Source organism: Myotis lucifugus, unplaced genomic scaffold, assembly GCF_000147115.1.
Source record: "Myotis lucifugus unplaced genomic scaffold, Myoluc2.0 scaffold_236, whole genome shotgun sequence".
In the NCBI taxonomy this organism is placed as follows: domain Eukaryota; kingdom Metazoa; phylum Chordata; class Mammalia; order Chiroptera; family Vespertilionidae; genus Myotis; species Myotis lucifugus.
The window spans coordinates 702,161-715,049 of NW_005871284.1; the positions used below are offsets into that span (position 1 = coordinate 702,161).

General features: G+C 36.6%; 1 protein-coding gene across 7 annotated transcripts in view; it reads left to right on the top strand.

The window, feature by feature from the left end:
* Positions 1-12,889, top strand: part of DLG2 (discs large MAGUK scaffold protein 2) — a 1,152,012-nt gene that overhangs the window by 626,204 nt on the left and 512,919 nt on the right. For all 7 annotated transcript variants that reach the window (XM_023762195.1, XM_023762199.1, XM_023762198.1 and 4 more), the window contains one exon: positions 5,969-6,138. In XM_023762195.1, the coding sequence (XP_023617963.1) occupies positions 5,969-6,138 (170 nt within the window). The remainder of the gene's footprint in view (positions 1-5,968; positions 6,139-12,889) is intronic.

Consider the following 12,889-nt stretch of genomic DNA (forward strand, 5'->3'; position numbering starts at 1 on the left):
TTGCCAAACCAGAGAGGTGTGGATGGTATAGTGCATGAACTTTGAGATTACCACTTACTATCATTATAGGCCTCATTAAGCTTTAGTTTCTGTTGAAGAACTAAGGACGCAATATCTACCTTTTAATGTTTCTGCTCAGATTAAAAGATATATACATAGTACACAATGCAAATACCTCCCACTATGTGACAAGCATTTTGCCATTTGAATAAGCCAAAGACCACAGTTCAGTATAATAAGCAGTTTAGCCCTGGCAAGTATAGCTCAGTTGATTGGAACGTCATCCTATACATCAAAAGTTGGCAGGTTCAATTCCTGGTCAGAATACATACCCAGGTTGTGGGTTCAATCCCAATTGGGGCACATGCAGGAGGCAACTGATTCATCTCTCTCTCTCTCTCTCTCTCTCTCTCTCTCTCTCTCTCTCTCTTCCTCTCCCTAAAATCAATTTTTAAAAGGAGTTCAATGCTTTCATAAATACAATATTTTTATAAATTTAGTACAACAGCCAAACACAAGTAATTTTTAGTATAAGTATTTCAAAATATGGTCTTAAACATACTTACACTAAAAAAAGTATTTATCTTAATAATTATTATTATCTGAAATTCAAATTGAACTGACTGGGTGTCCTACATTTTAGTTTGCTAAGTCTAGTAACCCTATTAATATTCTGCATTGGCTACCTACTGGAGAAACACTGGACTAGACAAATGAGCCAGGGATGACTTCCCAAAAGACAAAATAAATTTTGAATTAAGTATTAAAAGGAAAATAGGAATGAGATAAGGAATATACACATGTAAAGTGCTCTTTTTTGTTGTTTTTTGGGTTTTTTTTTGCCAAGTAATGAAGATCCATCTGAGCTTACTTAATCAAAAAGGGGAATGAATTAGAAAGACACTTGGAGTATCTTCTCTAAGGAAAAATTGTACGATTAAGCCTTGGGAAGGACAACCATAGACTGTGAGGACGTATTGTGGGGAGTCCAGGAGGATCCGTCTCACCTTCTCAAGCCTTTGCTTCTTTCCTTCTATATGCTTTTTTTTTATAGTTTATTGATTTCAGAGAGAAGGGAGAGGGAGAGAGAGATAGAAACATCAATAATGAAAGTGAATCATCAGTCAGCTGCCTCCTGCATGCCCCCTACTGGGGATCAAGCCCGCAACCCTGGCATGTACACTGACTGGGAATTGAACAGTGACCTCCTGGTTCATAGGTCAACACTCAACCACTGAGCCCCACTAGCCTGGCCCTTATATATGCTTTAAAAAAAATATCCATCATCTCTACAGTCACAAAGAACCACAGCTGAATCTTATCTTTTCTTCCAGTATTTTTTTCTTAAATATATTGGGTTCACATTGTTTATAAGATTGTACAATGCTATAATACATCACCTGTATATATCATTGTGTGCTCATCATTCAAAGTTTAGTCTCCTATCATCATGTATGTGATTCCCTTTATCCTCTTCAATCTCCTCCAACTTTCCCTCTGGTAACCACTATACTATGTTAATGAGTATATTTGTTCTTGGTTATTTGTTTTGTTCATCCATTTGTTGCTTTCTATTTTATATCCAACATATGAGGGAAATCATATGATTCTTGTCCTTTTCTGTCTGACTCACATGATACTCTCAAGATCCACCCATGTTGTTGTGAATGGTAGTATTTCATCTTTTCCTATGGCTGAGCAGTATTCCATTATATGTATGTACCACATCTTCTGTATCCAGTCGTTCACTGTAGGACACTTGGGTTGATTTCCTGCCTTGGCTACTGTGAATAATACCGCAGTGAACAGAGGGGTACATATATCTTCATGAATAAATATTTTCAAAATTTTTGAAAATGGATACCCAGAAGAGGGATTGCTGGGTCATATGGTAGGTCTATTCTTAAGTTTTTGAGGAACCTTTATCCTTCCAGTATTTTAAATGCATAAAGGACAGAAATTTTTAAATTTTGTAATCACAAGCGTTTAGTGATTATTTTAAATAAATTAACCTCCTTAAGATGTATAAAATCACAAATCTTATTTTACAACAGAACATACTTTATCTATGAAAGAAAGTATGTATTACATGTGATTTTAAATTATATCTTCAAAATGGAACAAATACTTTGTTAAATATTGTTTGACTTTTCAGTGATACTGTATCATGTTCCAGACTACTAAATTGTTTAGTGCAAAATTTAGATGCAATTCCATGGACAGGTTAATGATGAAATGTTCTTTTTGTTTCTAAGGTATTTTCTGCCAGTAGATGTATCAGAATATCAAAAAGAAATGAAACTAGGAAAAGATTAAAATGAATCCTTTAATCTTGTGGACTATTCTAAAAAGAATATTGTAGACTTATGCCTGAAACAGCAAGCAGTGAAACTATGAGCTTAATTACATGGGTAGAGTAGAGAGGAAATTTGTATGTAAATGCTTTTCTAAAACAATGTGTCAGAGATATGATAAAGGTGGCACTTCTTACTGGGACAATTTATTTTTCTGAAGTTAGTAATATATTTATATGTTTCAAAATGAATGTAAGTGGTGGCTTTACTCACAAAGGTTATCTACTGGCAGAGAAAGCAAATTAATTACAATAGCTATAGTCAAATGCTATTTGAAGTGATTGGGAGAAAGGGAAGTTGTAGTCTCTCCTTTCTAATTAAGGATTTGAATATAAATTTCTTCCCCCACACTCCCAATTTATTTTTCAGTTTAAAACAATCAATTCTGAATAACTTGATATCAGCATAGGCTCCACAAAAAGACAAACCCAGATAGGAATCACGTTCATGCCATCACCAACACTGTACCATGGCAGTAAAATGTAATTGTCTGCAAAACGACTATCAGTGCTTCATAATTGGTCTGAGTTAAGTGTGAGCAAATAAGTGAAGTGACCAGAGTGATAAGGCAAAATTGTTTTTGATGTATGTCATTACACTTAAAGTTGCAGACCCTATCAGCATTAAGTGAGGGCTTACTCTATGTGGTCCTAAGAGGAAAGAGCCCAATTTTTAAATAGGAAAACATGAAATCATATTCATCTTAGTTACCTTTTAACAAATTCTTATGCACAGCAACTGTGACTCACCTATTAATAGCTAAAACTCTCAGATGTGTCTTGTGTTCCAATTTACACATACATCCATATCTGTCATCTATATGGTTACTCCTCCCACTAACTCTGGGCATGGCTGTCCTCTTTCCTCAGTGGGAAGCTGAAGTTCAAAGACATGAAGTAATTTACCACGGTCACACAGCTGATCCACTGCTAGGACTCAACTCCAAGCCCCCTGACGACTAGTCCAGTGCTCTTCTCAGTGCTCTAAGGATGCCTGTTTCATCCACAGGTTCAAGAAAAACCATCTCATTTAGGCTGTGATTTGTTATCCCAGCAATTGACAATTAAGATTTATACTGTATACAAAAGGAAAAAAAGTTACTCTTTGAATAGATACAGCATGCAGATTTTTTAAATATATCAGCCACTCCTTTTTACAGCAAGCAGCATTTTAAGATATGATTAGTGTTCTGAGCATAGGGTGATGGTAGACATAATGTTTTTGCATTATCACGAGATGACAAAATTACCTACTCTCAAAGGACCAGCTGCTACAGGGAGGCAGGAACCCGTGGTGCCTACATTCTCAAAACTATTTTAATTGGTAATTTTTTGTGAACTATTTTTTTAGTCAGTCAGAGTGGAAATGTATGTGTAAACCTGTTAAAGCCATAGCATCTGTTAGAATGAAATAACATCACTAAATCTTAGTGAAACGTTCCATTTCAGGATTCTGAGGCCACTTAGGGTTCTCATTGAGATAAGAGTTCTAAAAACTCAGATCCTCAAATAGGTATAGAAAAGTTATGGACAAAAATGATAGGAAAATTCTTTCCATTCTTTTTGCATAATACTCCTGTTACCATGTTATAATTTTTTTAAAGAATAGTGTATTGATTATTAGAGAAAAAGGGAGAGGGGGAGAAACATCAATGTGAGAGCACAGCATCAATTGGCTGCCTCCTGCATACCCCCCACCGGGGGTGGAGCCAACAACCCAGGCATGTGCCCTGTCTGGGAATCAAACCAGCAACCACAGTTTGCCCAACAAGTGAGCCACAGTAGCCGGAGCCCATGTTATAATTATGAATTGATGTACACAATATACATATATCTGCTCATCACATTAGATGTACAGCAAGTCTTTAAACAATGTTGTTCATTTAATGTCATTTCATTATAATAATGAGATGCTATGGGAACTTAACTTTTGTTTGTATCAATTAGCCTATGGTAAAATTGTGTGGTTTTTTTATGTCATTTCACTTAAAGTTGAAGAACTTATCAACAACATTAAGTGAGGACTCACTGTATGTGGTCTTAAGAGGAAAGAGACCAAATTCTGAAATAGGAAGACTTGAGATCATATCTAATCTCTACTCAAATTCCTGAAGGTTTTATACAGAAAACCTAACCAGTTGGAACTTCTATTTCTTCATATCGATAATAAATTTTATGGAAAAGTCAAGTTATTTTTTTCCCTTGAGAAAATGGCAGAAAAGAAAGTTTAATGTAGACTTTATCATAATTCTTAGCTTTCAAAGTAAGTATCTAGGGCAAGAATTGTCTGAGATTCTTTTTGAATTTTGTAAAATTTGAACTTCAACACCGATAATATTATGAGATGAATTTGAAAAACCAATAAACAAACAAATAAACAAAAAATAGAAGGTAATTTGCCAGAATACTAATATACTAATAGGTTTATTGTGTGTGTGTGTGTGTGTGTGTGTGTTTTCTTTCTACATAGTTTTATTTTTCAGATTTTCTAAAAAATCAAGAAAAAATAATTTATAAAGTCACATTTGTTATGTCTCTATGTTATCAGAGAATTGCATGGGTGGAACTTCTCTGATGCTAGTGGGAGTGGGGTTCTTACAATATCTTGAGAAAAAGAATTATCTAAGACTCGCACAGGAGAATGAGTTATTTTTATTCGCATGAAATTATATCCCTTGGTTTCCCAAGTCCCCTTTCCCTTAAACCAGTCCTGGAAAAAGGTGCAGCTGGGGTTTCAACGGAGCTGGAAGCCAGTGTCCAGAGTTTCCGTTCCGTGGTGGAGCTGAATCTGGCAGAGCTTGAGGCTAATTGTAATCCATTGATCCATTGTGTGGGGGGTCCACATGGCTGTGGGCCACATGAGCAAATGCTTTGGAGCACACCCCCTACAGTCAGAGATCCGGGACCAGAAGGGGGCCAGGTGGGTCAAGAGAGCAAACTTCCTTTGTTTTGGAGTTTAAATATCCAATCTTCCCATGCTTACAGTAGCCGGGCCTATTGTGGCCAATGGTTTGTTTCCAGATGTGATTGACATGCAAGCACCATCCCACTTCACCCAGACCATACTGGGCATGTGTCTACTGTGCAGTCTCTTCCCCCAGCGATCTGCAAGGAACAGACCTGGAGAGTGTTAAACTGCAGCCTTCTGGCAAAGTTGTACAAATGGCTTTCCCATATCATCTAACCTTCCCTGTACTCCTTTCCTGTTATTAATTAATAACTGGGTTAATTTCAAAGGTATCCTATAGAGTCCATAGTAGTAAGTCTGTAACCCTCAGTCCAACCAATTAAAGCCAATTAAAATTATGATGGAACTGGCAGAGACCTTAAAACATGTCCTTCTAACTACACCACGCCTGATGCAGAACTAGTCAGAGTGGACTGGAGTTTAGGATGGCACTTGACTAGCCAATGTGGGGAAGCTAGGGAAGCTCAGGAGTTTAAGGTGTGTGTTTTTTTAAATTTTCTTTATTTGAAATATTCTTTCCAAATTTAAGCATTTTAAAATTGCTGACATTCTTTGCTCCCCCACTTCATAAGGTTAGAAGGTCATAACGATATTCTTTGAGAATTCTCCTAGACACTTCTGACCTTTGCATTTTTCCTTTCTTTCAGGGTCAATGATTGTATCTTGCGGGTGAACGAGGTGGATGTGTCAGAGGTTTCCCACAGTAAAGCGGTGGAGGCCCTCAAAGAGGCAGGGTCTATTGTTCGGCTGTACGTGCGTAGGAGGCGACCCATTCTGGAGACTGTTGTGGAAATCAAACTGTTCAAGGGACCTAAAGGTAATAAAACCATAAATGACTCACAGTAGGACACCAGTGACAAACCATTTTGTTAAAGTTTATGCTATAACCCATCTATGATGTACGCTCTTCTTTTATCCTCCAATATTCAGTGTATAACAAGAGATCTGGAATCCTGCAATAGTGGTTATTATAAGTGGTTATCAAAACTCTAAATCTGAACGCAGACAAGGAAAGAATACATTTATGTAGGAATGTCCTTATAAATAATAATAACATAACAACAAACATTTATATATTTTTCTATAAATTTTACATCCTAGTGGATCATCATGACTTGACTGGCATATTAATACTACCTAATTTTTCAGATATAAATGGTTAATCCTCTCATTTGGAAAAATAGTAGCAATGATAATAATAATCATTGAAATAATCTATCCTGAAATAACAATTATATTTTTATAACACTTATGGATTTGTTTTGATTTTGTAATACACAATCTGTAATCTGTTATACCCAAATACTAAATAACATTTTATATTTGCAATAGTCAAAATAAGTTAAAATGTATTTTTTAAATGTTCAAAAAAATTACCTCTCTTGAGGTAATTGCAGTTACCCTGGGAAAATCACATAAACAGTGAGATGAATAATTGTTTTAATTTTTAGGAATAGTCCTTAGAGCTCTGCTTCTCAGAATGATGACATTCAATATTAGTTTAACAGTATTTTACATATTTTTAAAAAATCTAATAACTGGCTTAAGTGTTTTAAATATTTTAGAAGAGTATGAGTTGATAGTTACTATAATATTTTAGTAAATCACTTCTCTTTCCTTTAAAATCTATTTTATCTCTAATGCAATATGCTATTGAAAATAATAGCTATACGATCTTCTCTGGAAGGCTGAAGTGGATGGGATTTAAGATATCAGAAGAGCCAAACAGAACTAAATTTAAAAGCCTAGTTCTTTCATGTACTAGCAGATTGACATTGATTGGACCAATCTCCTCATTATCAAATAGATATCATATTGGTAGAGCTATACCATGGAGTATATGAGAATTAAGTGGTTAACTAATATCTGACATGTGATGAGCACTAGAGCTTGCTGGTTAAAAGTGCAGACTCCAGAGCCAAAAACTAGGTATGAACCCAATGCCTTGTTAAAATAAAAATTAAAAACCAAAGTAAGAGGGAATAAGTGTTCATTTTAGATCAAAAAGTATTGTACTTCTAGAAGCACTGATTCAGACAGAAACCCAAATAGCGTTACAATTATGAGGTGAAGGCAGGGGGTATTTATGAGAAAGTAAAGGGAAATAATTATATAAATAGAAGGAAGGAATTTCTATCGGTGCTAATTATTTAGGGATGAAATTTCTATACATACAAATAAGCTGGTTTATTTTCTAACTATTCAGGGTGGTGCTAATTCTAAAGAATGGCCTAATTTGCAGTCTTCTTAGTCAAAATGTCTGCTTTGTTTATTAGCTTTACAAACAGTTGTTTGGAATATAAGGCTGGGTTGGCCCAATCCCCAGGTTATTTTTCCCGTTTCAAACATTTCAACGGTTTGAGGTGTTAAGACCAGCAAGGCAGTTCCTCTGGGATGGTGGCTTTGACTCCATTTTGAAATGACTCCATTTAAATCATTTTTCACATTCTGCAGCTTACTAGTTCTTTGACCTTGGGCAAATTGCTTAAAATGTCTGAGCTCTAATTTTCTCTCCTACAAAATGTGAATAGTAATAGTGTTTGCCCCTAGAGATGTTCTGAGGATTAGATGAGTCAATTCACATAGTGGCACAAAATGACTTCTCAATAAATATTAGCTACATTTACACGTTATTTGTAGTATTCATTGCTACATATTTTTTTGGCCTTCATAACAATTATTTGGCAATGTGAAGAAAATACTCAAAAATTCTTCATGGGCTAAATTAAAATGCATTAGAACCCCAGAATTAAATCTGAAAATGAAAACGAAATAAAAGAAGTCAAGCATTTCCATACCACAGTGTCTGATGGTATGAAAGAAAGGACTTCCTGTCCTACAAGTTTACTAAGTCATATTTGCAAGGAACTCTAAAGCAGAACAAAATGAGCATTTCACTATTTCTATTAAAAAAGATATGCTATCTATATAAATAAAAGGCTAATATGCTAAGTGTCCCTCCAATCGTTTGACCAGTTGCTATGATGCACACTGACCACCAGGGGGCAGACACTAAACGCAGGAGCTGCTGTGACACACACTGGCCATTCACAAAGAAATGGCACTGACAAAGCAACACTCGGCTTCCCCCAAGTAGGACACAGGCCCCACCACCAGCCCTGAGGGACAGCCCACCAAATCACAGCCAAAGCTGCTGAGACCCCATGGTGCAAAATGCAGCCCACAGCTCAGCCCAGCCCAGAAATGATTTCTGTGGGTGCCAGGTAATGACGTCGCATAGCAATGCCCAGCTTCCTCTCCCTAGCGACTAGCCTCCTTGGATATTTTTCAGCCCAAGAACATGACTTGCTTTATAGCCAAGTGCAATCATTTTACACTTTAACCAAATATCTGTGAAGTGTTTTCCCATGCCTCATCTCATTTGATCCTCACAGAAGTCCTGGAGTAGGTAGATAGGAGACTCAAAGAATCCTATTTTCTTTTCATTAACAAGAAAACGGAAATTTAGAAAGTTTAGAAACAGCACAACTAAAAAGAAGTAAGAAGTGGTGGACCTTGAAAATGACTTCAGGTTTTCTCACTGCACATAATATAGTCAAACACTGCTGCAGTTAAATATTTTACCCTTTTTCCTCCCTGCATGATCTACAATAATAATCTGCTTTTTGTTGATATTTACTGCTGTGTTGCTGACAATTACCTGAAAGAGAAGTTGGGGTGCTTCACTGGGCTGGAAAAAGTTTAGCTACAGCAGAAAGCAGGTCTAATTAAGCAAGTTTATTCTGTATGTATAAAAGACTAAGTTGACTCGCATGTGCACGATACATAGAAAGCTCTCGCTGGTGCCAATCACACGCATGTGTTTTGATCTGTCATTGTTGATCGTGAATATGGTTGACATTTCTATTCTAGAGAAAGGGCAAATAACGATATTAAAATATTTCTTCTAATTAATTTCCTTTCAATGTGCACAAATCCATGCACTGGGCCACTAGTATATAATAATGCGTAGCTATTTCTACAGTTCAATTACCAGCAATTATTCAGCACAGCCCTAAGGCAAATACTAGTTTTAAGCTCCCAGCAAAGCATTAGCATTCATTAGCAGGCCTCCAGCTAGCTGAGTCACTTGCTGACCTCCAGCTGCTCAGCAAAGCTCTTAGAGGCTAGAGAACCCATAGACAGAACTCTTTAATTTTAAAAGGAACACTTTTTTTTTTAATCTTTATCTTTGATACCAGGGCCCCCTCTGGCTGGTTTACTTGGCTCTGAACTGTTTTCTCCTTTGATCCTGGAGTGGAGTAGGAATTTCCCTGGGACATGGAAGCACAGATGAACTTGAATCAACCAGAAATACCCAGGCAATAACCCAATGGCAGTACCCAGCATAGGGGCCATGGGGTTATACCTGGGCTTGGTTTACTGAGACAAGGAGAACAAGAACACTGTGAGAACTAAATGTATATTCCTGAAAGCAGACTCCTGCCAAATCCCTGCAGAGTGGGGTAGTTCTGTTGGTCCTATTGGGATTGTGCTGGGCCAGTTATGCTTTTTTGTACTGTCACCATACAAAGGTCACGGATGGGGATATGTTTCTCTATATAAAGCTTATTGATGTATTGGGAAAGTAGCTGTTTTGGTCCTAGTTTAAATTCCTAATACCTATTACAGTGTCTTAAATGCAGGAAGTGCTGAATCAGAGTAAATTGAATAATTAAATTGGATGCTATCCTAAACCTGGTGATCCTTACAATCTTACCTTCACTTAGCACCTTTAATTCTTTATTTTTGAATGATGATATATTTAAAAGGAATTTTTACAAAGAGAGTGTATGGAGGACATCTCTAATAATGTAAACATTATAAATAACTTTTTTAAAAAAAGACATTTTTACCAATGTTTAACTCATATTATGGAGGCTCTTCTGCACTGTAGGGGATGAAAATGTATCAGATGTGATTCTGATGGGAGAATCAGAAATTTCTAATGGGAAAGAGAGACATAAAGTCAACTCACTTTAATGCAAACAGAATGAAATCAGCTGTGTGATAAAGTTTACTATTATTCCAGTGAGGCAAAAAGGAAGATGTGGTTCACCTTAACCAGGAGAGACAAAATCCTCCAGAGAATTTAAACTTAATGCACCCACAGGTCCTTATCTGCCTTTATTGAGTGCAAGCCACCTGGGTGTTGTAGGCCAAGGTCAGCCACCACCTGTGCCCTTCCCCTGGGTTACCCAGTATGACCTACAAAGCACTCTGTAGAAGGCTGCTACTTGTGCTGGATTTTGAGGTGCCCAGGGATAGACCAAGCTGTGAACCAAGGCTTGGGGTCTCTTGCCAAGAAGCATGGGCATGCCAAAGTCAGATGCTGTTTGTTTGAGAGATTTTAGTTAAGTCTGTAGCATGAGCCAAGACAGGCCATTTTTATGCAAGAGCCACTGGAACTGGCTGAGTGACCTGACAAGTTGGGTGGTGTGGGGTCTCAGGTAATTACCAGGCCTAGGCTAACAGTGTCTATGGAGACTCAGATATGGTGCCCACCTGCCAGCTCTGTTGAGGGAGGGCTCAGCAAAGGAATAATGGCCTCTGCTAACATGTCTGTCTAGGACAGCGGTTCTCAACCTGTGGGTTTCGACCCCTTTGGGGGTCGAACGACCCTTTCACAGGGGTTGCCTAAGACAATCAAAAAACACATATATAATTACATATTATTTTTGTGATTAATCACTATGCTTTAATTATGTTCAATTTGTAACAATGAAAATACATCCTGCATATCAGATATTTACATTATGATTCATAACAGTAGCAAAATTACGGTTATGAAGTAGCAACGTAAATTATTTTATGGTTGGGGGTCACCACAACATGAGGAACTGTATTAAAGGGTCATGGCATTAGGAAGGTTGAGAACCACTGGTCTAGGAGAAAGCTGCCCATCCAGCCGAACAATCCAGTTCATCCTCATATGCCCCTGTTACCTTTTGAGCTGTTGCTCTAATGCTGAATTTCAGAGTGAGTTAGTCTAAGTCCCTGGCACAGGACCTTTAAAAGGAACTGCCTGGGTATGGGACCAGCCCATTCTGCATTTCCACTTCTCCTACCAGTCTCCACGTGGTTCTTCTTTATATCTTTAGTTATAGGACTTCTGTTATTCAGGTGGTTCTCAATGAAGGTTGTTCTGTAGTTTAACTGTAATTTTTATGTGGTTGTGGGAAGATGTTGAGTACTGGCATTTACCTATGCCACCATCTTGCCCAAAAGCTCTATTAACTCAATTTTATGGACATTTTTAATGCCCAGACTATTTTTATTTTGGGATTGTTTTTTGTTTTGTTTGTTTTTACATGGGATACAAGGTAAACAATGTTATTCCTTCCTGTTGTAAAAATAAAATATTAAGGGATTCTTTAAGAGAATAATTTTTGGCAAAATTATATTTCCAGTTTTTCAATTCTATACCTGTGTTTATTCCATATTTGTACAAATTTCTATTTCTAAAATGACCTTGTGTATATAATTCTGTCTTTGTAGCAGGGTTAACCTTCCCAATATTCAATTGGAATCATTCAGCTGGCCATTTATGGCCATGTATTTCAGTAATGAATATTTGAGTAATATGCAATACTGTTTTAGAATGTCTTTTCTTAACAATATATAAAAATTTTCCTCACCTCACAGTTACAGATTTGGTCATTGAAAGCAGCTGGGTTGGCAGTGTGTGGGCAGTCTGTTGAGGAAAAAAAAAAGGATAATTATATACAGGAAGCAGTGATTAGGCAAATCCATTTAGACTTGCCAAGCAACCAGAAATAGGCAAGGAAGAAAATCTTCCTTGTGGTTTCCAATAGGTTTACAATAATAGTCTTTCTAGTGACTTTCCCAAGAACACGCTAAGTCATAACTTCTAAGTGTTATCAGAGAATTGTGTGAGTTGTGTGGTCGTTCTTAAACATCATTAAGTAGCTATGGGACCTGGAGCAAATATTTTAACCTATTTGTGCTTCAGCTTCCTCATATGAAAAATTGATATATTTAAGTATCTAATTGATAAGGTTATTTTTAGGATAATAATTGTAAATTCTCAATGCATGCTTATAATATATATATATTTATATATTACATATATTTGAGTAATATATATTATATATATTTGAGTATTAATCTTTGTTGAATTAATGAACTGAAAGTTAATTAAAAGTTTTGAATATTTAGCAGTTTCAGATGAAGCCAAAATATATTTTGGTATGTTAACTCAGATCTCTGTATACACACACACATATGCATATATGTGTGTGTATATATACATATATATACATACACACACACATACACATATACAAAAGCTTGTGGTGTTAACATTGTATGTGCACATACACTGAGTGACCAGATTATTATAACCACCTGACGTTTGTAGGCAAATTAGCTATAATTTCGCGCTGAAGTTGCTAGAGGGCCAGACCATTATAAATAGGGAAGCAGGTTGTTTACCACAACAGTAGAAGTGATTTTTTTCTGAAGATATGGGTAAACAATGCGATTTAACAGCCTTTGAACATGGAATATATTTGAACGTGAGTGGCCAGATTATTATGACCACCCCT